Source organism: Dermacentor albipictus, chromosome 1 (assembly GCF_038994185.2).
Source record: "Dermacentor albipictus isolate Rhodes 1998 colony chromosome 1, USDA_Dalb.pri_finalv2, whole genome shotgun sequence".
Classification (NCBI taxonomy): Eukaryota; Metazoa; Arthropoda; class Arachnida; order Ixodida; family Ixodidae; genus Dermacentor; species Dermacentor albipictus.
Window position 1 is genome coordinate 281,016,982 of NC_091821.1, and position 23,607 is coordinate 281,040,588.

Sequence of the window (23,607 nt, forward strand, 5' to 3'; positions counted from 1 at the left end):
ATTCTCCACCCCATGTATGTTTCACACGTTTTCTTTCTTTCTTTGCTATTCCTTCCATCCTTCTTTCCCACTTGCATTTCCCCCAGTGTTGGGTAGCAAACCAGAAGCTTCTCTTTCTTCCTGCCCTCTGCCATTACCTTACAAGAGGTGATCAACTGAATGCTTCTAACTACTGACCAAATTCACTAACATTCTCTGTCCAAGCTTATGGAAGATTTGGTTTACAATTACATTGTTCATTTCTAGATAAAAAGAAAATTATTTCTCACTTCCAACACAGCTTTAGGAACCATTTGCCTACCACCACCCAACTAGTTACAACCATTCATGAACTGGCACTAGCGCTTCACAAAGGCGAAGAAATTGATGTATTTTTTAATTTCAGTAAGGCATTTCATCACATTTTACACAACAAACTTGCATTAAAACTGCAGAATACTGGTCTTCTAACTCTTGTCAAATGGATTCATTTTTTACCTCAAACCGATTTCAGTTTTTTCAGGTGCAGAGCTGCTCATCTGGGGTCCTCCAGGTATCATCTGGAGTTCTCCAGGGCAGTGTTCTTGGCCCAGTACTGTTCCTTATCTATATAGATGATATTATCTCAACAACCGAGAAATCATCAGTAGGCATGAGGTTATTTGCAGATGACTGCATTGACTTTAAAACTGTCACTTCGCTGAGCGACCAAGAATGCTTACAGACTAGCCTTAACACTGTTCAGAGTGGTACCAGGTTTGTTCTATGAAATCAAATGACACATAATCTTTTTTTTTTCAGGTCTCTAGAAAGAGAAATACTCTGTAATATGATTATAAATTTAACAAGCACTTACAAAACCAAGCTTATGAACATAAACATTTAGGGGTTACTATCACTAATAATTTATCATGGTCCCATCACAGTAATAAATTTTGTGCATCCACCTCGAGAATACTTGGGTTTCTTTGAAAACTAAAAGCTGCCCATCTCATAAAAAATGCGCACGTATGATATGCTCTTGAGGCCCCAACTAGAATATGTGAGCATAGCTTGGTATCCGTACTTAAAGAAAGACATTTAAAAGCTTGAAATTATTAAAAGAAAGACAGTTTGTTTCAATTGTAACTCCTATTGTCGCAAGGATTCACCAACTCAGCTCATGGCTATCAACATTTTGTCTAAAAATGAGGAGAGCTATTGCTAGAATAAAATCCTTTTTATTGCTCATTAATCAATTTACTATCAACCCCAACTCATATGTTCGCCCCTGTTTATTAAGACCAACACGTCACACTCGTAATCTTCAGATAGTACCACAGTCTGCTCGCACTATGCTTTTTCAGCATTCGTTTTTCCCTCGCACTATCCCACACTGGCACGTGTCGCCTGAAAGTCTGCTAATCATTGATGATGTGAAAGCATTTGAAAAAGTGTTATTGAACTATTTTTCTTTATATTGATGGGATGATGGTTGGGACTAGTTAGTTTTCCATGCGGCTGTGTGGTGCAACGCGAAGCGGGACCCAGTAACACGAGGACCAGCACTCTCAGTTGGCGCTTCGCATTTCTGTGTCCCACTTTGCGCTGCACCACACAGCCTTTATATTTATGCTGTATTTGAGCGTCTCTATAATATTTGGGGTTTTACGTGCCAAAACCACTTTCTGATTATGAGGCACGCCGTTGTGGAGGGACTCCGGAAATTTGGACCACCTGGGGTTCTTTAACGTGCACCTAAATCTAAGCACACGGGTGTTTTCGCATTTCGCCCCCATCGAAATGCGGCCGCCGTGGCCGGGATTCGATCCCGCAACCTCGTGCTCAGCAGCCCAACACCATAGCCACTGAGCAACCACGGCGGGTGTATTTGAGCGTCTCACCAAAGTTATGTTTTCTCAAGGGTTAACACATTTCCTTTCTTTTTCACATGTCTGTATTTTGTTTTCCAGTGTTCTTGTATTCTTGTACTCCCACCTGCTTGGTCCTTGAACCGCAATAAAGACCTAAAAAATCTGAGCACATCAACAACAGAGTCCAGTACATCCAGTGACATATCAAAATAGTTCACAAAATAGAAAGAGGAAGAAAAACAAGAAAACAACACATGTGGCACAAAAGCACAGGTTCTAGGCATGATTACATTTGGCCACTAAAGTGAATACTTAAACCTGATTTAAATTTATCAGAAATGAAAACCATCAACTCACAAAGGGAATTCCACTCATTAATCATTTATATGGTAGGAATAAATAATAGAATATCCTTGTACTGCAGAAAATTGGTCTAAGATTAAGATGATATATGGCCTGTGATGTCTACAATGGACTAGCCAAAAGCAAATTGCTAAAAACATCACGATGAAAAATTTTGTGAAGCAGGCAGAAGCATTGTATTACAATTTGAGATGCAGAACTTGGTAGATGACTAAACTTTGCTGGCAGTTTAGTGATAATTGACAAGAATAAATCAAGCAGCATGGTGCCGAATGCATTTATCCATGGAAGTAAATTATTCAGAGTCTGGATCCCGCACAGAAGCTGCACATTCAACTTTTGAGTGAACAAGCATCTTTAATGGGACACTAAAGAGCTTCTAAACCAGTTTACACTGACAAAATATTCTTTGAATTTTCGTTACTTTGGTGATAAGAGGTTGATTATTACAAGAGAAAATGAAGGCGAAATTTCATTTTTTTAATTTCGCACTGAAGCTTCAGTGCCGGTACACCAGTGTGAAGTAACAAATTTCAAAGTATCTTTTTGTAGTTGGGCTGCCTTGGCTCGGTAGTTCTCAAAACTTTGGCTCCTTGAGAACACAATGTAGTCCCCTTTTATCAATAAACAATTAGCTAGGCCCTAGCTGACACCATCAAAATCCAGAACATCACTGCAATCTCGTGCAGAAACTTCAAGACGGCGTTGCCACCTATTTGCCCTTTTTTGGCTTACGAAGCCTCTTCTCACGGTAAGAGCGGCATTTTTGGTATTGTAGAAGGGTAATCACTAATACAGGTGAAATAATGTTTCCCTTTAGTGTCCCTTTAAAGCTGCAGTTATGAAAAATGAAGAAAATTTTGAATTGTAAGTACCCAATCATATGGCTGTAGGAGGCCATGCAAGGCTGCTGAAGTGTTTTTGACAACTTTGTGCAAGAGTGCGGCCCATCGTACTATTGGTGCAGCAATGCAAGCATGCACAATCCCTTTCCACTCCTGCCTAGTGACAGAGGCTCTCCACTACAGCTAGCCAGCTAGTCAAGTGGAAAGCATTGACCTCACGCAAGCATCTTTTCTGTGGCCCATCACAGCTGATCGTCAAAGCTCTAACACGCCACCTATATCATCCCTGGTGCATTGGCTTTAAAGGGGCCCTCGAACACTTTTCAAGCCACCATATTTCTGTTGGCATAGACTGATGGTTGGAGCTGCTTCTAGCGTAGGTCAAAGTGGCGATATTGAAATATTTAATGTTTTAATCACTCAAGCAAAGTTTGAATTTTCCACTGGTCAACTGGGATCAACCAGCTCCGCGACAAAGTGCTCCTCATTGATCCGCCGAGCAGAGATTTCTCCGGAACATCGACGATGTGCTGGCATCACTTCCGCATTGGTTGTGTTGCTTGGCTGTTTTTAGCTCTTTTTGAGGCGTTGTTTGGTAACCCTGTGGAGTTGTTTACATTCTCGAAATGGTGTTGCTCAACCATGTGGCAGTGCTTCTTGCCTTGAGCGATTCTGACAGCAGCTCTAGTTCCTCGGAAAGTAGCAGCAACAATGACAAAAAATTGTATATGCCTTAGGAAATGGTATTTAAGGTGCAAATGATGAAATCGCGATACTGCTGCCACATATGGCAGGCACCCAACTTCTGCTGTGCTCCCTGCCGGAGCATGTTCATTTCTCAGTGGCCAATCTGGATGGGGTTGCTCCGTGCCGAATTTCATTCTCAAGGATTCAACACCCCGCTCTAGATTTACCAGTGGAATTCACCGTATGTTGCAGATAACCACTGCACTGCAGCAAAAACATAATAAATTAACAGGTGATTTTATTTTTGTTTGCTCTAATCTATATATCAACACAAACAAATATGGCTGCACAAAAAAAATCAATATAACCACAAAACTAGGTAGGGATGCTGGTTCTTTCGCCTCTGGTATGGTGGCATACCTCTGGCCTCTGAACACGAAAGCTTCTCGCTTTTGTATGCTCTTGAGCAGCCATGTAGTCTCGCTGCCTCACTTTTTACGTTGTTCTCACGGTGCAGGTTCCTCACCTTGGTGCATTGTTGTTGCCACACCCTTTTTGCTGCTCAAGGTGCAGCGCTGAATTACCGCTGAACTGAGGAAAAGAGCCGTTGTGCAGTCACACGTTGCTCGACCAGCATTACCAGCACACCGGAGTAACTGGAATCTGAGAACAAGTAGGCAAGCATGGAGTGCGAACTCCAGCTACATAGGCATTTTCGGCTCTTGCCATTGGTAGCGACGGGCTATCAGTGGGTGAGAGAAATGGAGAAAGACCGTGCGTAATTTGAATTGATGGCATGCATTTTTTTTTTAAATTTCTCAGCTGAATAACTTCAGACTGTGTACCCTTATCGCTCCCATTCTTCCCCTGCAATTGTCTCTCCTACCATCAATCTACGCAACCCACAACCAAAATATGGTGGCTGCAAACATGTTTGAGGATCCCTTTGACAAAAGCCAAGCAAGTTTTCTGCCACCAGTGCCTGGTGAAAACCTAGTTCAAGAATTGCAGGTTGACAGTGGCCTGGCAAACAGCCAAGTGCCCCAGTGAAAAGTTTGTGAGCCTGTTATAATACTACATAAAATGACAACAGCTTTCTTACTAAATAAGTCATCAGACCTGGAAGTGCGACTGATGGTGTTGCCATAAGTGCTCTTTCTATGCCTGTGACACCAAGAATGGCACTTCTATTGGCAACTGTGCTGAACGGCCACCATGGTGTTTTTATGAAGAAGTCTATTTTGCTTTATATGTGTGCAGGAGCATCAAGCACCATCAAAAAACATAATGTGCCTACAGTTGCCCACATTTCCTAATCCTGACTGGAGAGACACAATGCATTTGCCGGAATATAAAAGGCATATGACATGCTAGGTCACATGACCTTGGTTGCCACAACTATATCAAGACAGAAAAACTTTATCACACTTTGACAATAGCTGAATAATGCAGAGAAGCGGACGGGGGCAGATTAATATGGACATTATAGGCAAGCTGGTTATATAGTACAATATATGCAACTTTATTCTGGCTCTCAATCTTGAATGCTACTTTTACACCCCTGTGGTTTACCCATGAGAAGTAAATGGGCTTCCATAGGTATCCTTGAGAGTTGCTGGAAACGTGAATGCCTTTTCCTTTGTCTGTGTATTTTCCATAATGCATGCCACTAAGACATGCACATTGGCAATGCAAGCATAAGTGGTGTGCAAAAATTCTGCATCTGATGCCTTGGTTCCAGAAACCATAATGAGCCTCCTGCTCACAAAGTCATCATGTAGGCTGAGGAAGCCACTAGGTATATACCTGTTTTGTGCAGGTGACCAAACTTCAATGGACACACGTAGGCTTTCAATGAAGCCAAGCTCTGGTGGCTCAGCAAGAACAAGGCGAAAGGGCAGTTCCAGTTCTTGGTACCACTGCTTGACAGCTGCCAGCAGGTTTTCAAATGCGGGCATCAACTCTTCACGACGGCAAGCCATGAAAGCAGCCACTTTCGTAGATTGGGTGAGTGAGAAGAGACCAGGCAGGCGTGCGTCGCACTTAGCTATGTAACGGCGGCCGACTGTGTGGAAACTCACTGGCACGTCTTTGGGCTGGCGCCGGGTCAGGTAAGCTGCAAATGACTCTAGCGCTGATGATCCAACCAAGTGCATGTGGTGACCTCCACTGTGTTCCTTGTTTTCAATGGCCATGGTGTGGTCTAGGTTGTTTGGATCGGTGCCACAGCCCTCTAACACAGTATCTACGACCCAGTCTGGTCCACTCATTAGTGCGCTGTCCAGTGACATCAAACGTTCACTAAAGAACCTGCATAGCTGAAGATGTAGCAGTGCCGGCGCGCCCTTTAGGTAGCACAGCCGAGGCTCGTGCCGCAGGATGATGTCGGTGCTGCCGATGTCGACGTGCGATGCTGGGTGAAACGGAAATGTGGATCGAATGCCGTATTCTGAGCACTCCAACTTCATCACCTCACTTGGTGGTTGGACAAAGTTGGGCAGCCGCAGTATTAAGGGGATGACTTCTTCCTCCTTTGCATACAAAGACTGCTTTACTTCTCGCTCGGTCATGTAGTGGGCTTGAAGCCGTGCTTTGAGTTCCGATTCGCTATTATGCTCCTGGTCTTCAGTGCTCGCCTTCCAGTAGTCTGCCAATGCACGCGTCAGCTGTACGATCTCCACCTGGACTCTTTTCAATTCATTCTTCACAATTCTTAAAGAAGGCAGTTTTGTACTCAAAGGAGATATGTCCAAACCGATGTCCCTCAGCTGCAGAGTCTTCTGCAGTGCTGGAAGATCGTTAACTATTTTGTCTATTTCAATGTATGGTAGCAGAAGCGCTCGCCTGTTGCGCGCTTCCTTACCGCGAATGTACAGTGCCGACGTCCGCATATCTGTCAAAGCTCTTGCAGGCAATGCGCACAACTCTGGCAGGGAGCTCCACCGGCCAGGCAGCCGCATAAGCTCCCGGACACAGCACCGGTAATTCATGGCTAGTGCTACTGCCATTTCTCGCGTTTGCTAGACGCACATCTGCGTGAACCGTTCCCGTTACTTATGCATCAAGGCAGCCGCACTTACCGCGCACACGCGTAGCTTTGCAAATGCGCAGTGTCACGAGTAGCCGCGACTTGACGTTCCAAATAAATGTTCTTGCCTCGTTACTACGACACAGTGAAGTCTCGCCTCTGTCAACGTTGTCGCCGTCGGATCGTTGGAACTATTACTGATATTACCACTGAACAACTACAGCGGGCACGTGCTACTTGCTACAGCCACTGGTTGGAACAAGCAGCACCCGAGGTTAACCACGGTGCTAAAATAACGAAGCCAAGCCGGTCGCTACAATACACAATCATGAGATAAGCTCCATAGCATAGAGTTTTTCACTATAACACCTAGAGGGTAATCTGGCGCCACCGTCTATGGGAGTTTCTTAAGGGAGCACCGTGCTAACCGTGCCATCATGGGAATGACGGTATATGTGTCTGCGAGGCTCGTGTTGGCTGGTGTTGTAAGAGGCTTCGTCTAAAACGTGGATATGGCTACGCAAATAACGCGTTCTCAAATGTCTGCGTTCACCCGGTCGACGGAACGCAGCACGACCTACTGAACTACAGACCTGTACAGATCTCCCTCCTCCAGCACGCCTGGTCTAGTTCGCCCCTTTTGCCGCTAGGGAAAGAACGTACGAGTAGAGTGGCGCTAGTCATAACCTGTTCGCTGTCGTCTGCTTCTGCGATCTGTTCAGCGCTTGTCTTGCCATTTCGGCAGGCACAAAGCGCTTATTTTGGCGGTAAATGAATAAATTCACAAATATACAAAAGAAGACATATTTGCGAATGCTTTGCGTTTGAATAGTGAAACTAGAAGAGGATGAGCGGTGCAAGAAATGTAAACAACGAGCATAGGTGGCCGCTGCAATGCTGGATCAACGGCATAAATTTCCCTTTCCTAGCCTCCTTAAGAGACTGGAAAAATTGTTTTAAAAAGATTCATAGAATAATCTAGCTTTCTTTAGTTGATTACAGACAGCCTAATGTCGTAGATGACATTAGGATTTACTACTGTGTGCAGTAGTGAAAGGAAGATGATCTGGTAAAAGTATAGTAAAAGTATTCACTAGTAAGTCCTCCACCCGATATGTGCAATAGTCTGATCGATTCTGTTTCAAGGGAAGGTGAGCATATCTTGTTGTTAATATCGTTGGATGTCTAGCTCAGTAGAAAGCTTGCGAAAAATTAAGCGATCCCAGTGCTTTAAAACGTACGTGCTGCAGTGCAGGCCTTAAAAATCGTGTCACGGAACTCTTTTCAAACTGTAAAGCTAGCTTTTCCGCGTAGTACGGCGGCAGCATAACGGTGGTGCTGAAGATACGTACGCAGTGAAGCTGTGTGCGTAATTCACGTTTTGAACTCGTGACGCATTCACGGACAACTTTTAAGAGTTAAAATTAGTGGTAATCGTTCTGTCGTCGAACATTACGGTGGCTTCAAGTTTCTAAAGAGCGCAGACGCGAATTTTACAACGTGTACAATGAAACTGTTGGGTACGTTGAGAACTCTATACACAATGCGATTTATAATAATCTCCTTGAAAAGGGCAATGGGAGCGGCTATTTAACGCTATTTTAGAGAGCAGCGGACTACACGCTCCGACATTTTTTAGGTTCGGGGAGTCAACTTTTGGAGCCAAGTGACCGATCAAAGCCTTGTGACATCTCTGTCACTGTGTTAGCAAAAATCGTCAACTAGAGAAGCAGTTCGTCGCAACACAACAGCTGCCGTACTGCTTACAACGCCGCACAACCGCCCACCGCGTAGCAGACGGATGGATGGATGGATGGATGTTATGAGCGTCCCCTTTGGAACGGGGCGGTGGCTTGCGCCACCAAGCTCTTGCTACTATGCTGCCTAATATCCTACCTAGGTTAACCAATGAGAAAAAAAAAAACACACTATGAACTACCACGTCCAAATTTTCTGATACCCTATTGCGAAGTGTGCTTTTGTACGTCTCCGTCCTTTGTCGTTTCCCTACTTTTCTTCCACCAATCCTCCAATCGCCTCTTACTGATGTCTATTGCGGACCTGTTTGCTTTACCACTGCTCCCGCTGAACCCAAGGGCTTCAAGGAGGCCAGTAGTGCCTAAATCGACCGCTGGATAGATGTCTTCACATTCTAATAAAATATGCTCCGTCGTTTCCCTAGCTTTACCGCAGCAAGCACATGCTTCTTCTTCCTTCTTATATCTCGCTTTATACGTGCGTGTTCTAAGGCATCCCGATCTCGCTTCGAAAAGTAATGAGCTTCCCTTTGAGTTATCATAAATGGTTTCTTTCCTAATTTCGTTTTTTCCCCTTAAGTAGTTACTCATGGCAGGTTTCTTTTCCATTGCCGCCACCCATGAGATTAATTCAGCCTCTCTGACTTTCCGCTTGACCTTCTTTGTTGCTGTGTTGCCCACCCCACAGGCCGCATACTTGCTGGTAAGCTTCCTAGTTCTTTTCCTCCACTGTGAATCAATGTTTTGCCTGTACAGATACCTGAACACTCTCCCAGCCCATTTACTTTCCTCCATATTCCTCAGCCGTTCTTCATACTCAATTTTACTGCGAGCTTCCCTCACTTCAAAACTAGTCCAGCCCATATCCCCTTGCACAGCTTCATTTGTAGTCTTCCCGTGAGCGCCCAATGCGAGGCGACCCACTGACCTTTGGTTCCGTCGAGTCCTGATTGTACCCCTGATTTAAAGCAAACAACCGCATTTGCAAAAGTAAGTCCTGGAACCATTACCCCTTTCCACATACCTCGGAGGACCTCGTACCTATTGTATCCCCATAGCGCTCTGTGCTTCATTATGGCTGCATTTCTCTTCCCCTTGACTGTTATGGTTTTTTCCTGTGTTTCCATATATCCGTTGCCTTCGTTTATCCATACACCAAGGTATTTATATTCTGTTACCCGAGGTATTTCTTGGCCTTGTATCTCCACTGTCTGTTCACTGTTTTCATTGAATACAATAACACCAGATTTTCTAACACTAAATTTCAAACCTAAATTGTTGCCTTCCTGTCCACAGATATTAGCCAGACGTTGCAAATCACTTTGCTTGTTTGCGAGCAACACAATATGTCGTCCGCATAAAATAAACCTGGGAGTTGCTGCTCTATTACTGTACCTGCCGGTTTGTATGAGAGATTAAACCCGATATTACTTCCTTCTAGCGCCCTCTCCATCCTCACCGTGTACATCATAAACAGCAGCGGGGATAAAGGGCACCCCTGCCTCAGTCCCTTGTTGATATGAACTTTCTCCGCGCTCCTCATCCCTTCCCATTCAACGCAAACAGTATTTTCTAGGTAAATCTCTCTCAAAAGCTGTATACAATCGTTACCTAAGCCTTCCCCTTCCAGAATATCCCACAAAATGCTGCGGTCTACGTTGTCGTATGCTCCTGTAATGTCCAAAAAGGCCACATACAACGGTCTGCTTTCTGCTTTTGATATTTCAATACACTGAGTAAGAACAAACAAGTTATCATCCAAACGCCTACCTATTCTAAAGCCATTCTGAAGCTCTCCCAAAATGTCATTATTTTGTGCCCATGCTTGAAGCTTTAATTTGATTGCCTGCATTGCTAGCCTGTATTTTACCGATGTAATGGTCAACGGTCTATACGAGTGAATTCTGTCTTTCTCCCCCTTACCTTTATAAATTAAATTCATTCTACTTTGTCGCCAACTGTCTGGTATTCGTCTATCTTTTAAAGTTTTTTCAACTGCTTTCACGAGAGCTTCCTTACTTTTTGGTCCCAGTTCATTTATCAGCCTAACGGGAACCTCGTCTAGCCCTGTGGCTGTGCGCTTAGGAATTTTCTCTTCCGCTTTCTTCCACTTTAAATTTGTAAGCACTAGCTCCTTTCCCCCTTGGGTCTCTTTCATGCTCTTTTTTTCTTCAAATACAACCTCGTCCTTGCCTTGGAAAGATTCGGCTGTTACTGTTTGGATGTAATTTATTGCTGCTTCTCCTTCCAGTCTGTTTTCATCTTCGTCTAGGATATGTTGTTGTATTGTTGTTGATTTCCTGCCTAATAATTTTATGTGATTCCAAAATATTCTAGGTGCGGCCTTCTTTTTCTCACGTATTTCTGACAACCAACTTTCACTTTCACCTTTTAATTTTGCTTGCACCAGTATTTGAACCATAGACTTTTTCTCCCGGTATATTTCCCATTTACCGGTTACTTCATCCTGTGGCAACTGCGCCTTCTTTGCCTGCCTGTGCTCTCGAGATGCTTTCTGTCTTTCGGCGATCGCTTCTCGTATCTCCTTGTTCCACCAGCTTTTCGGTTTCTTTTTTCCTTTCCAATGAACGTGTTGTTTCTCTTTCCGTATTTCTGTCGTTACTACACTTAGAAGCTCACCATATTCCCACCCCTTACTTGGCGACTTGCCAATTTCTTCCTCCACTCTAGTGACTATATTTGCTATTTGTTCAGCGTTCAAATTTGGGCTGGCCATTTTGCTTTCGTTGCTCTCTTTCCCAACTACATATCCCATTTTCAAAATGATGCGTTTATGGTCACTCCCTATGCTGCTAAACCCTTCCTCATCGATGACCATTTCTCTCAACTTATCATGAATTCCTTCTGTCATCAGACAGTAATCAATGGTCGATTGCCGGTTTCCCACTTCCCACGTGATCTGTCCTTCACACTTAGGCCCTGTATTCACGATCACGAGGTTATGTTGCTCGCAAAGGTCTAGCATTGACTTCCCGTTATTGTCGGTATAGCCATCTAAATCCTGTTCTAAGCCATCTAAACGAACAGGTTATAAAAGCGCCACCTATGGCAGTCGGTTGAACGAAAGTGGGCGCAAGCTGCTCCCATAGAAGCCGGATATCTGTGCAGGTCTTGGAGTTCCAGTAGGTCGTGGAACGCAGGCGTTAGGTTCACTCAAACGTCACGTCCGGGATGTCGCATTTATTCTTGGTAGTGACTACAGTGACGGGGCCCGTCACTTTAACATCTGCACTACAGTGACGGGGCCCGGTACTTTAACATCTGCACTACAGTGACGGGGCCCGGTACTTTAACATCCTCACTACGGTGACGGGGCCCGTCGCTTTAACAACAACACTACACCGACGGGGCCGTCACTATGTCGGTATCACGACCTACTGGAACTCCAGACCTGCACAGATATCCGGCTTCTATGGGAGCAGCTTGCGCCCACTTTCGTTCAACCGACTGCCATAGGTGGCGCTTTTATAACCTGTTCGTCTGCTACGCGGTGGGCGGTTGTGCGGCGTTATAAGTAGTACGGCAGCTGTTGTGTTGCGACGAACTGCTTCTCTAGTTGACGATTTTTGCTAACACAGTGACAGAGATGTCACAAGGCTTTGATCGGTCACTTGGCTCCAAAAGTTGACTCCCCGAACCTAAAAAATGTCGGAGCGTGTAGTCCGCTGCTCTCTAAAATAGCGTCAAATAGCCGCTCCCACTGCCTTTTTCAAGGAGATTATTATAAATCGCATTATGTATAGAGTTCGCAACGTACCCAACAGTTTCATTGTACACGTTGTAAAATTCGCGTCTGCGCTCTTTAGAAACTTGAAGCCACCGTAATGTTCGACGACAGAACGATTACCACTCATTTTAACTCTTAAAAGTTGTCCGTGAATGCGTCACGAGTTCAAAAAGTGAATTACGCACACAGCTGCACTGCGTACGTATCTTCAGCACCACCGTTATGCTGCCGCGTACTAGGCGGAAAAGCTAGCTTTACAGTTTGAAAAGAGTTCCGTGACACGATTTTTAAGGCCTGCACTGCAGCACGTTTTAAAGCACTGGGATCGCTTAATTTTTTGCAAGCTTTCTACTGAGCTAGACATCCAACGATATTAAAAACAAGATATGCTCACCTTCCCTTGAAACAGAATCAATCAGACTATTGCACATATCGGGTGGAGGACTTACTAGTGAATACTTTTACTATACTTTTATCAGATCATCTTCCTTTCACTACGGCACACAGTAGTAAATCCTAATGTCATCTACGACATTAGGCTGTCTGTAATCAACTAAAGAAAGCTAGATTATCCTATGAATCTTTTTAAACAATTTTTCCAGTCTCTTAAGGAGGCTAGGAAAGGGAAATTTATGCCGTTGATCTAGCATTGCAGCGGCCACCTATGCTCGTTGTTTACATTTCTTGCACCGCTCATCCTCTTCTAGTTTCACTATTCAAACGCAAAGCATTCGCAAATATGTCTTATTTTGTATATTTGTGAATTTATTCATTTACCGCCAAAACAAGCGCTTTGTGCCTGCCGAAATGGCAAGACAAGCGCTGAACAGATCGCAGAAGCAGACGACAGTGAACAGGTTATGACTAGCGCCACTCTGCTCGTACGTTCTTTCCCTAGCGGCAAAAGGGGCGAACTAGACCAGGCGTGCTGGAGGAGGGAGATCTGTGCAGGTCTGTAGTTCAGTAGGTCGTGGTCGGTATTGGGGGCGAGGTCGACTTACGGAGTCGCCATCTGTCGGAAGCGCCTCATATGCGTCGGCGTTAAATAAAGGTTAAATAAACATACTACGCGGCAGCCCTCCTGAACAATTTTGCAAGTACTCTCGAAATGGCAGTATTTTACCTTTAAAATAATCATGTTGGACAAACAGAAAGCACATAATGGTTTACAAACGCTATCTCTTTGCCTACTACGTACAGTAAGCTGGGACTGCGAGCGGTCGCCGCAATCGATTCCACCGAACCGGTTTGCGTGAAACGTAAGCAATCGCTGAGAAAACTATGTGAAATATGTTCTTATAGTGGGATGGCTGTCTGTGTAAATAAATGTAGCATAACAGAATGAAGTTGCAATGCAGCGATCGCACGGGTTCGCGGTGACAGACTTCGCGTCTGCATGCATGTCCTCGCGCAATGTTTCGCTTTCGCTCCGAGCACGTTTTCGCACCGTGCCGTGAGCTTTATGCCGCAGCATATGAGCATTTGACAGTACGCAAGCTACCATTGTTGCATGGACACTATCGGAGCTGTTCAAAAATAATTTCGTTATAGCCAGGGGTCTTCGACGCCTACAGCGACTTGTGATGTTCCGTCGCGATGATTCAGTCTTAATTTTCTTTTTCTTTTCTTCTAAAGTCTTGGAAGCTTCAATATCATTATTTCTCAAATTTCATCGAACTGCATGTTTATCGGTCTTCTAAGCGAGCAATTACCCGCTGCTTCTTTTTCTTAATTCAGTAGAATATTGATTGTCAGGTGCTCACAAGCAGGAACATGGGCCGTGACTTTTTAAATGTGTTTTTACCGTTCCCCTTCCATTAGAGTGAACTTTCTTTATTATAATCATCATACGTGTTACAGTGCATACGCAAAAGATTGTACATTCGTGGACAAGTACCCATTGCGGTCGTTCGATCCGTATGTGTGCAATCATGTATTCGATTACTGCACGGAAGTTGCTGACATCGTGAAATTCACGTGGTGTTGTGGACAGTACTGGAATAAAATACCGCGGTCCGTAAAGTGCTTGGCATCCCCATAGGCGCCAGCACCGAGAAGCTCATGCAGCTGGGGGTCCACAACACTTTCGATGAGGTTGGGTCACAGAAGTTAGTCCGCTGGACTTTAACCCGTCAGGGAAAGGCAGTGTGTGCTCGACGCGTGGTCGCGGGAGGCCGTCACGGTCTCGCCGTTCCCGCGCAACGTGCACCCGCAACGCAATGTAGGCACACGCCGGGCCCGGGCCGCACTTCTCGGATCCGTCGCCGACGAACCACGATCGGTCGCGTTCGTCGACGTCGCCCAATACGGTTCGTCCGACCGGTTCGCGGCGGCCGTGGTGGATCACAGGGGCAACCTAATGCCGCGTCCGTGCGGGGCAGGTGTCCGGATTGCGGAGATCCATTCTGCACTTTAGAACACATGCTCTGGCGGTGACGGGGACCACGGTCATCTCACCACGGATGAAGAGTGGGAGGAGGCGGTCAGGCACGGCCTGCCCGTCCCAACGTCGGAACGGCTCGCGGCGGCCCCCTCCCTCATAAGGGGGTTTCGGAGTCGCTCCTCAGGACCTTAATAAAGTTCACTGCCTGCCGTGAAGTGCTCGAAGTTGTTTGCATAGAATGTTTGAAAGAAGTGCGGCCATTGACGTCGCTACAGTGTCGACGTAAAGTGCCGGTCCCGTCTGTGGTTAAGGAGACGGGCCCCGTCACTGTAGTGTGTATGTTAAAGTGCCGGGCCCCGTCACTGTAGTACAGATGTTAAAGTGCCGGGCCCCGTCACTGTAGTGCACGATTATGTTAAAGTACCGGGCCCCGTCACTGTAGTACAGATCTTAAAGTGCCGGGCCCCGTCACTGTAGTCACTACCTTTATTCTTTGTTTTTCACGTCCGTGATCTCACATCCGTCTGGTTTTGGCGACAGAATAGCAAGCTCAAAGGTGAGCCAATGGGTGAGCTACGCTCAAACAACTGGACAAAGATGTGGATCGTTTATTTTTTGGGGCTTGTGCTAGCGTAAGCTATCGTAAGTACTTCACTTTTCCATTCGATGTGCCTCTACTATGCAAACCTACGCTTTCGGCTGCCTGATACTCCATTTCCAGGTTCCTTACCAGCTTATTTTCCTTGTGACGCATCCCGCGGACCGCCGCACCGATCAGCCAGTGCTACAGTGTACTAGCGCCGAGAACGCATATTAGACGACACTGTTTATCTTAGGTACCTTCAAACTTGTAAGAGCCTTTTTCACAATCACTTAAACGTAACATTACGTGGTTACGGTGCTGCTACACGGCAGAATGTGTAAATGGCAGATGACCCAAGTGCGGCATGTGCGCGCACTTGTTTAGAGAAAATAAAGAGTATTCATCATTTATCTCGCAATGTAAACGCACATTCCTGACACATGGTTCAGGTCTGCCGTCCGCCGACTAAGGGCGGTAGTGAATGAAGTCGCTAATTGAGTGCTTTGCGGCGTCATTGCACGCGCGGGAAACAGCGTTCGTTTACATAGTAATATGAGCCTTTACATAGCAATATCGCTGCGCTGTCAACAGCCATTCTCTGGTAACCTTTCTCCGCAGCGTAACGCTCGAGTGCTCTGTGCAGATGTGACAAAGGTTGTGTGTGTGGTCGGTATTTGTGATTTTCTAGAAAAAAAGCTTCGTTACAAAATGCATGGTTAGGCTGCGTGGTCGTCCGTTCTACTAAAGCGGGACAATCAAAAAACGATACAAGCATGGATATACACATGCTGTTGCCAAATAACCCCTAAGGTAGGTCCATTTAATACTGGTGATTTAATCGTGGATGAAGACTGAGATGTTCTCTTTATGTGCTTGCTTCAAAGCAGGATAAATCGAAACTTGGCCAACAAATTTTACTAGTGTTATAAGGTTTTGTGAGAAAGGGTGTCGTGTATTGCTTTGTAACGTGTGACTTTTAAGAGTGTGACATTGTCTCCCATCGCACGTCTATATCCCGGCTGGAAGTTATGTTCATGTGCTCAACAGTGCTTCAGGAACCCTCAGAGCGCTTACACGTTGATATTACAGCCACTTGTGAATTCTGGTCCTAATGTAAACATTAAGGGGTTTTAGCACTCATCTTAGTGATAACCTTAGACGTTAATTCTATAGTGTATATTGTTAACTGACAAGTTGGGTCTGGTAAGTTTTACATCTTGACACTAAGAACCTGTGGCATGATGAGTTTGCGCAAAAGAACAGTGCAGGTGCCATCATATATACATTTATTTTCATTCACGCACACTATTGGAGGGACTCCAATCTACATTAAGTACAGCGCAATCGGCGCCAGTACCAGTGGTCGCTCAATGTGTGGTTTGGAATTTACGCCAGTGCAATAATCAGTACCATCTTCAATCACGCACTGACTGGACAGCGTTATGTGAACGAAATCCTTGAAGGACTGAGTGGTTGATGAGTTTCTCAGCAAAGACCCACTGTCACATCTTCCACTTCTGCTGTATCAGCAAGATGGGCCACCTGCATGCAGCAGCAGCCGAGCACGAAACTGGTTGGGTGCTACTTTTCAAATAGATTGGAAGGCACGAGCCTGTAAATAGGCCGGCTAGGTCACCTGACCTCTCTCCGTTAAGTTTCTTTTGGGGTTATGTGAAAGATTGTTCCAGACGTCAGATTAGTTCAAGGTAAGGATAACGGATGTCTGCCATAGAATTACGGCATCGGTCATCAAGAAAGCCACTAAAGGTGTGATAAAATAGACAGTACTGCGTAGCTGCAAAAGGAGACCTCTTTGAACATGTCCTCTAGGCTGATGTTCAACAGAGCTTACGAATTAATAGATAGTAAGAGCACACAGTTTTTTTTTTTTTGTCTGTGTGTGTGTGTGTGCCGACATTCTGATTGCCAGTTCGGCTCATAGAAGTGATATATTTAATTTCGTGAACGCATTGGTTTTGCCTTTTTTCTACAAGTTGGTCGCTTTCCAGTGTGTTTATTTCGCTTTTATTTGTTGACACGAACCTGTTTTTGCAGCACGTATACACTTTCATGAAAAATAAAACGCTCACTTTATATTGGCTTTGGTCCGAAGCAAGTTTCTGGTGCGAAATATAACTTCACCCGCACTCTTTCAATGCGGTGCGAGCAGTCTGGATTTTGAAACATTCTGTGCCTATTACATTGCTCTTCACAATTCGTGTGTGGTCAGAGCTGCACTTTGGCTGTATTATCAAGGTGCTTTTGTTATCATTTATCAGTCGGCCTTGAGAGAGGGATAATAAGTGTGACGTAGAGAGAAAGGAGTAGCTGCGAAGCTGTGAAACCTGCTGTTGGGGCTCCTTCCTTATCATTATCAAGGTGGTGCGCTGTCTCTTCGGGTTTGCGATAGGCAATGCAGTTACTTTCAATCAGCTTATTTGAGGGCACTGCTTTATGATGCAGGTGAGAGTTCACTCACATGGTATTTCTCATAGTTTGTGAGGTTATTTTCCAGTCGGTAAAATTGTACGCAATTAGTATGTCGCTGAAAACACTGCAGTTAGATGTCATTTTGGGATGCCAACAAATGCCTCATTGACACTTTGAAAATTATGAGAGTACTTCTCGAGTTAGATCATTGTAATTACCAAATTAAATCTCAGTAACGAAAGAATTACTGGCTACTACTACATTTTACTGGAACTGTTTTTTTTTTTATTATTATTCTTAGTGCATGATAGCTGTGGAACACTCTCTCTCTTCATCCCTATACCCCTTTCCCCCAGTGCAGGGTAGAAAAATAGACATGCGTCTGGTTAACCTCTCTGCCTTTCCTCTCTTCTATTTCTCTCTCTCTATAATTCACTCAGTAACCGTAATGAGGCCAAGCCAGATTCACTCGAAATCAGAATCAACAGCAGTCATGTGCGGCAGCACTTATGCTCAGACTATCAGAAAAAAAAAGAGAGAGGCTGCAGTTTTGCAGAAAGGCGAAGCAGTGTTAGTGATAGCCAAGTATGCGACAATTACACGAAGGAAGATTACATCAGCAAGGGGACTCTGGCTGTGAAATTGAACTGTCTCCTACTATGAGGTCTTGTATATACTTAGTGCCGTCACTTCAGTGCTCAAGTCTTCGAGGTCAAACGAAGTTTCTTGAAGTGCAAGAAATATATATATATATGTATCGTAAGGAACCGCTTTATTCCAGCGAAGCTCGGACTACTACCTCAAGGATTAAACTGTGCTGCTGGTGATAATATATGCAGATGGAAAAGATGTGCAGATGATGAAGTTGAAAGTCAGGCATGTGTTGTGCCCATGCTAATTCTCTCTCGCTGTGGAAGCGGCCGCCTGGCTGCGCGTAAGTACTATAAAATGCGTCAAGTATTTGGTTTTAAGCGGGAGACATGCACTATCTCTGTGCCACAGCAACGGGAATCGGGTGGCGTTCTAACAAGCGAGACATAGTAATTGACAGGTGATGTCTGCTCAGTGACCGCGGAAAGTCGAATAAAACACGAGAAATCTTTTGCATAAGCCAGGAACGCACACAGGAGTCCAAAGAAGAACTTTGTCACCAGGAGAAAAAGTCAAATCACAGTGGGTCGAGTCGTAACGAAACTTGCGAGCGTCCTGGGAGACGCCGGTGTTAAGCGGGGCGAGGCGACTGCACTCCGCGAGGCGAGACGCAAACTGTTCCAAGAAAGGAACTGATGGGGGTACAGGAGTCGAAAGGAATGATACATCAAGAATGAAACTTGGTGAACAGCCATAGATGAAGAAAAAATGCTGAAAGCCAGTAGTACGTTGCGTAGCCATGTTATAGGCGAATGTCATGAACGGCAGGATTGCATTCCCATTCGTGTGGCGAGGGCGGTTGTACATCGCAATCATGTCAGAGAGGGTACGGTGAAAACACTTCGTCAAGCTGTTGATCTGCAGATGGTAACTGGAAGTCGTCTTGCGAATTGTGTTAGAGGCGCACAGAACTTCGGTAAGGATAGAAGAGAGGAAGACTGCTGCGGCCACTGAGGAGAACGCGCGGAGCGCTGCGATGTAAGATAATGTTGGGTAGAAAGAAATCGGCAAATTCAGCAGCAGTCCCGGATGGTAGAGATGCTGTCTTCGCATAGTGTGTTAGATGGTCTATGGCCGTTACAATCCAACGATTGCCATGTAAGGTCGTGGGAAGAAAACTGTACAAGTCTATTCCAACTACTTCAAAAGTCGAAGCGGGACAAGGCAGAGGTTGTAAAGAGCCAGAAGGAGCTGTTGGTCGTTTGCGGCTTTGACAATGAATGCAGGGTGCAACATACTTCGCAACGGCTGAAGATGGGCCAGGCCAGGAGCAGCGACTTCATATTCTGTTGTAAGTCTTGTGGTAGCCTAGATGACCAGTCATCGCATGATCGTGAAAGGCTTCAAGCACCTCACATTGCAGAGAACATGGTATGACCGGGACCCATTTGTTGCCATCGATGTGATAAATGTTGCGATGTAAAACCCCATTGTGCAGCATGAATTGATTAAGTTGTCGACGAAGTCAGGCGTTTGGAGGTGACCAAGAATATTCCATGCGTTGGAGAATAGTTAAGCAGTATGGGTCGATGCGTTGGTGGGACACAAGGACAGATGGGCTGTCGTGTCTTAGCCATTCGAGGGTTACAATGGGTAAAGCCGATGAAGAGGACTCCGGACGTACACAATCACGGAGAGGTTATGGTGAATCGTCATGATTCAGCAGAGGGTAGTAAGAGAGAGCATCGGTGTCTTGATGCTTCTTTGCAGCCCTGTAGGTGACATTGAAATCGTACTCCTGTAGGTGAAGCACACAGCAACCCAGGTGACCTGATAAATTCTTTAGCGATGAAAGCCAGCACAGTGTGTTATGGTCGGTAATGACTGTGAAATGGCGGCCATGAAGACATGGGCGAAATTTTTGCACTGCCCAACAACAAGGCACTCCTGCTTGGTTATGGTGTAGTAATTCTCTGCACTGGTTAGTGCACGACTAGCATAAGCAATTACTCGTTCGCGGAATGTGTTGTCACATTGCAGTAGAATGGCGCCGAGACTGACTGCTAGCGTCGGTGTGAAAGATGGTGGGCGCGGTCAGATCAAAGTGGCACAGTACTGGGTCAGACGTCGGGGCATGGTGCAAAAGCAGGAAAGCATGTTCACATTCGTCGGACGAAACAAAGGGTGCATTACTGGCGAGGAGTTGATGGAGCAGGGACGTAAGCATAGCGAAGTTGCATATGAAGTGCCGGAAGAAGCAAGTCCAAGAAAACTGTGCATTTCTTTTTGATGCAGTGGAGACAAAATTCGAGGATGGCAGTAAGCTTCTCGAGGTCCGGTCGAATACCTTCTTTGCTGACTATGTGCCCCAGAACTTTGATGGCCTTGCTGGCGAAACTGCATTTGTGTGTGTGTTGTGTTTGTGTGTGTGTGTGTGTGTGTGTGTGTGTGTGTGTGTGTGTGTGTGTGTGTGTGTGTGTGTACTTGTGCGTGCGTTGAGCTGCAAACCAGCATTTGCAAGACAGGCAAGGACTTCATCAAGGCGTTGCAAATGTTGTGAGAACATAGTTGAAAAAACAATGTCGTCGAGATAGCACTGACAGGTTTTTCATTTCAAGCCACACAAGACTTATCGATCATGCGTTCGAACATGGCAGGCACATTGCAGAGTCCAAAAGGCATCGCACTGAACTCGTAGAGCCCATCAGGGGTAGCAAATGTCGTTTTTTCTTTGTCGGATTTGGACATCGGTATTTGCCAGTAGCCTGGTCTAAAGTCAAGGCTAGAAAAATATTCAGCACCGTGGAGTGAATCTAGTGCATCATCCATCTGTGACACGGGGTAAACATCTTTGCGCACAATTTTGTTCAGCGCACGGTAATAGATGCAAGAACACACTGAGCTGTCTTCGTGACAATTGCAACGACATGAGTGTCAACAGCTCAAGTGACAGTTGATCCACGAGGCAACAGTTGGGGTTCGAGAGTTTGGTTTATTGCAGTAAGCAATGCAGACCCCTCAGAGAAGCAAATAAGACCAGGGGTAATCAGAATTGCTCGAGATAGGGTATGGTCATAGGGTAGAATGAGTATGCCGCCATCCACAATGTTACAGGAGTTGACACCTATAATCTCTTCTCTAGGTGGCCAAAGAATGTAACCGGAAGAGGTGACGAGACGAATGTATCTTAGTGGTTAGGAAGAGAATCGCCAGTGGCATCCAGTTGTGTGAGGCGCTGACGACAAGAGATAGAAGCGGACGCCAAAGATAAGAAGTCCCACCCCAAAATGAGTTCATGGGTCACTCACGAAATACCGCAAAAACAATGTGGTGGAGAATTTAGTCTATGGACACACGAACAGTACACGGTGTGATTGGACGAATAATAACGTTGGCCGCTGCACAAAGAGAAAGGCCGGAGTAAGGCAATTGTGTTTTATAGAGTCCCGAACAGTCACATGGCAATAATTGCCAAGGGTCTTGTAACATGGAGCCACCTCAGAATTGCACCAAACAAAGATGATGGATGCAGCCAGTCTTGCCAGATAACTACATTTTGACTATTCTGTATTGTTCGAATTTTTTGTGCAAAAGGAATTCTCGCAGAGAGTTTTATCTTCAGTGGCCTTCAGTTGACGTCATCTGCTACAACTAGCACATAAGTTAACTCCATAGCACCACTAGGATGGAGACATTGTGTCGTGGGATGCTTCCTTACAAGTGGACAAGAAGATTCTAAAGGAAAAATGTGAGATGGTCACAGTAATAACCAAGGCATTTGGCATGGGAATGACCCAGCTATGAAGGTATTACCAGATGTGGACAAGCTTATAATACTAAATGGCGCCTTGCACGAGTCCCAAGTGTCAATGTAATGAGTATTGTGCATTGAAAGGGCCAAAAATGTTTTGTACATGCAAGGGAACACTATGGGCATTTGATAGCAGTTGCTTAGATGTACTACATTAACAGGAACCAAACGAACTCCCTTAGACATAAGCATGCAGCAAATTCAAGGACTAGATGAAGCTTCAAAGAAGTAACTGCATTTCATGTAGGATAGGTGTGAATGAACTTTGTGCATGAGATCAGTGACAAAAACACTAAATGAATGCAGTACAGTGTCTGTATCATATCTTGTGCAGACCAAACTAGCCTGGAGTTTCAGCGTTCCTTGTCAGTTCATTTAAATAGGCACTACATTGTTCAAAGTGCAATATTGTTCTACAAAACATAATATGCAAGATGTAGGATGCTAACCCTCGTGGCTCAACAACTACTGAAGCGAAACCTCAATGAGCAGTGAAGCTTCCTTGTAATTTTCATCGTAACCATACTTTTGCTCTTGAAAGTGAACCTCTTTAGTGAATTTGCTTGTGTATTAATTTTTCTTTAGGCAAGTATTTTTTATACATGTTAATGTTTCAATCCTGCTTCCTCTTTCCGGAGCTAAAACAAAATGCCTCTTATTTCAATTTGATCTTTTGACCTAGGAAGCCATCATCTGTGTACAGCAAGCACATGCTTCGGGCAAGGAGGGAGCCAGCACCATATCTACATCAGCAAGAACCTCGGTGCTCAAAATAAACATTTTCTGTGCAAATACCTGTCTTTTTATACTTCCAGCATGAATTAATAAGTTTCTTTTGCCTTCACATGCAGGAAGGTTTATAGGAACAAATAGTGACTGTTCAATGCCCAGGAAAAGCCTTGAAGCCATTCTACTTGTACAGTGATAAAGTACATGTGTACTTGAACTTGATAGTACAGAAACGAAAGGCAAAGTAACAGGCCAAATGCTCGGGGCAGCAGTCGTATAAATGGTAGATGAACACAGCTAATTGTGCTGTCCAGTTTCATTCAGTTTGACCAAGTGTTGCAAGAATTGCCTTCAATATGAATCATTCAGTTTAGCCAGCTAAAGTCGAACTCGTAGAAACTTTGGAATGTCTGCTGAGAATTTTAGCATAAATGGTATGTGTGCATCCTTCAGCAGCACTACAAGCCCAATAAGGTTTTTGCGTTACTGTCCCCCCTCCCTTGGGGTTATTGCAGTGTCTACTTCAAGTGCTTGAGGGTGTAATGGAGAATGACTCCAATTTGCTATAAATATGTGCAGTGTTGATGCAGAAGTGAGAAGGCTATATAAATATGCAGGACAAGAGCTGGTAGGCCTGGTTATAAGCATGAATTAGATATCTATAGACCAAAGGCAATATGAATACGATATGTTAAATTGCATCCATATGTGGGAACTGCCCACATGAAAGGAAAGAAAGTGCAATACTTGCAACCTACCAACACAAACATCAGTCTAGGGAAGGATTCTGTAAGGATCCACTAAGTGGACTATTTCGGCA

The 23,607-nt window shown here is 44.9% G+C and overlaps 1 protein-coding gene and 1 long non-coding RNA gene across 2 annotated transcripts; one reads left to right on the forward strand and one right to left on the reverse strand.

Moving 5' to 3' along the window:
* Positions 1 to 5,225: 5,225 nt before the first annotated feature.
* Positions 5,226 to 7,179, reverse strand: Slimp (Seryl-tRNA synthetase-like insect mitochondrial protein). The gene has a single exon (XM_070531345.1). The coding sequence runs from the start codon at positions 6,733 to 6,735 to the stop codon at positions 5,296 to 5,298; it is 1,440 nt and encodes a 479-aa protein (XP_070387446.1). The 5' UTR covers positions 6,736 to 7,179; the 3' UTR covers positions 5,226 to 5,295.
* A 6,064-nt stretch (positions 7,180 to 13,243) lies between these two features.
* Positions 13,244 to 22,850, forward strand: LOC139054404 (uncharacterized). Its single transcript, XR_011511189.1, has 2 exons — positions 13,244 to 15,285; positions 22,741 to 22,850. It is a non-coding gene; the product is annotated as an uncharacterized lncRNA (long non-coding RNA).
* Positions 22,851 to 23,607: the final 757 nt, after the last annotated feature.

Coding starts and splice junctions, on each gene's coding strand:
- Slimp (XM_070531345.1), bottom strand. CDS start 6,735: ATGGCAGTAGCACTAGCCATGAATTACCGGTGCTGTGTCCGGGAGCTT.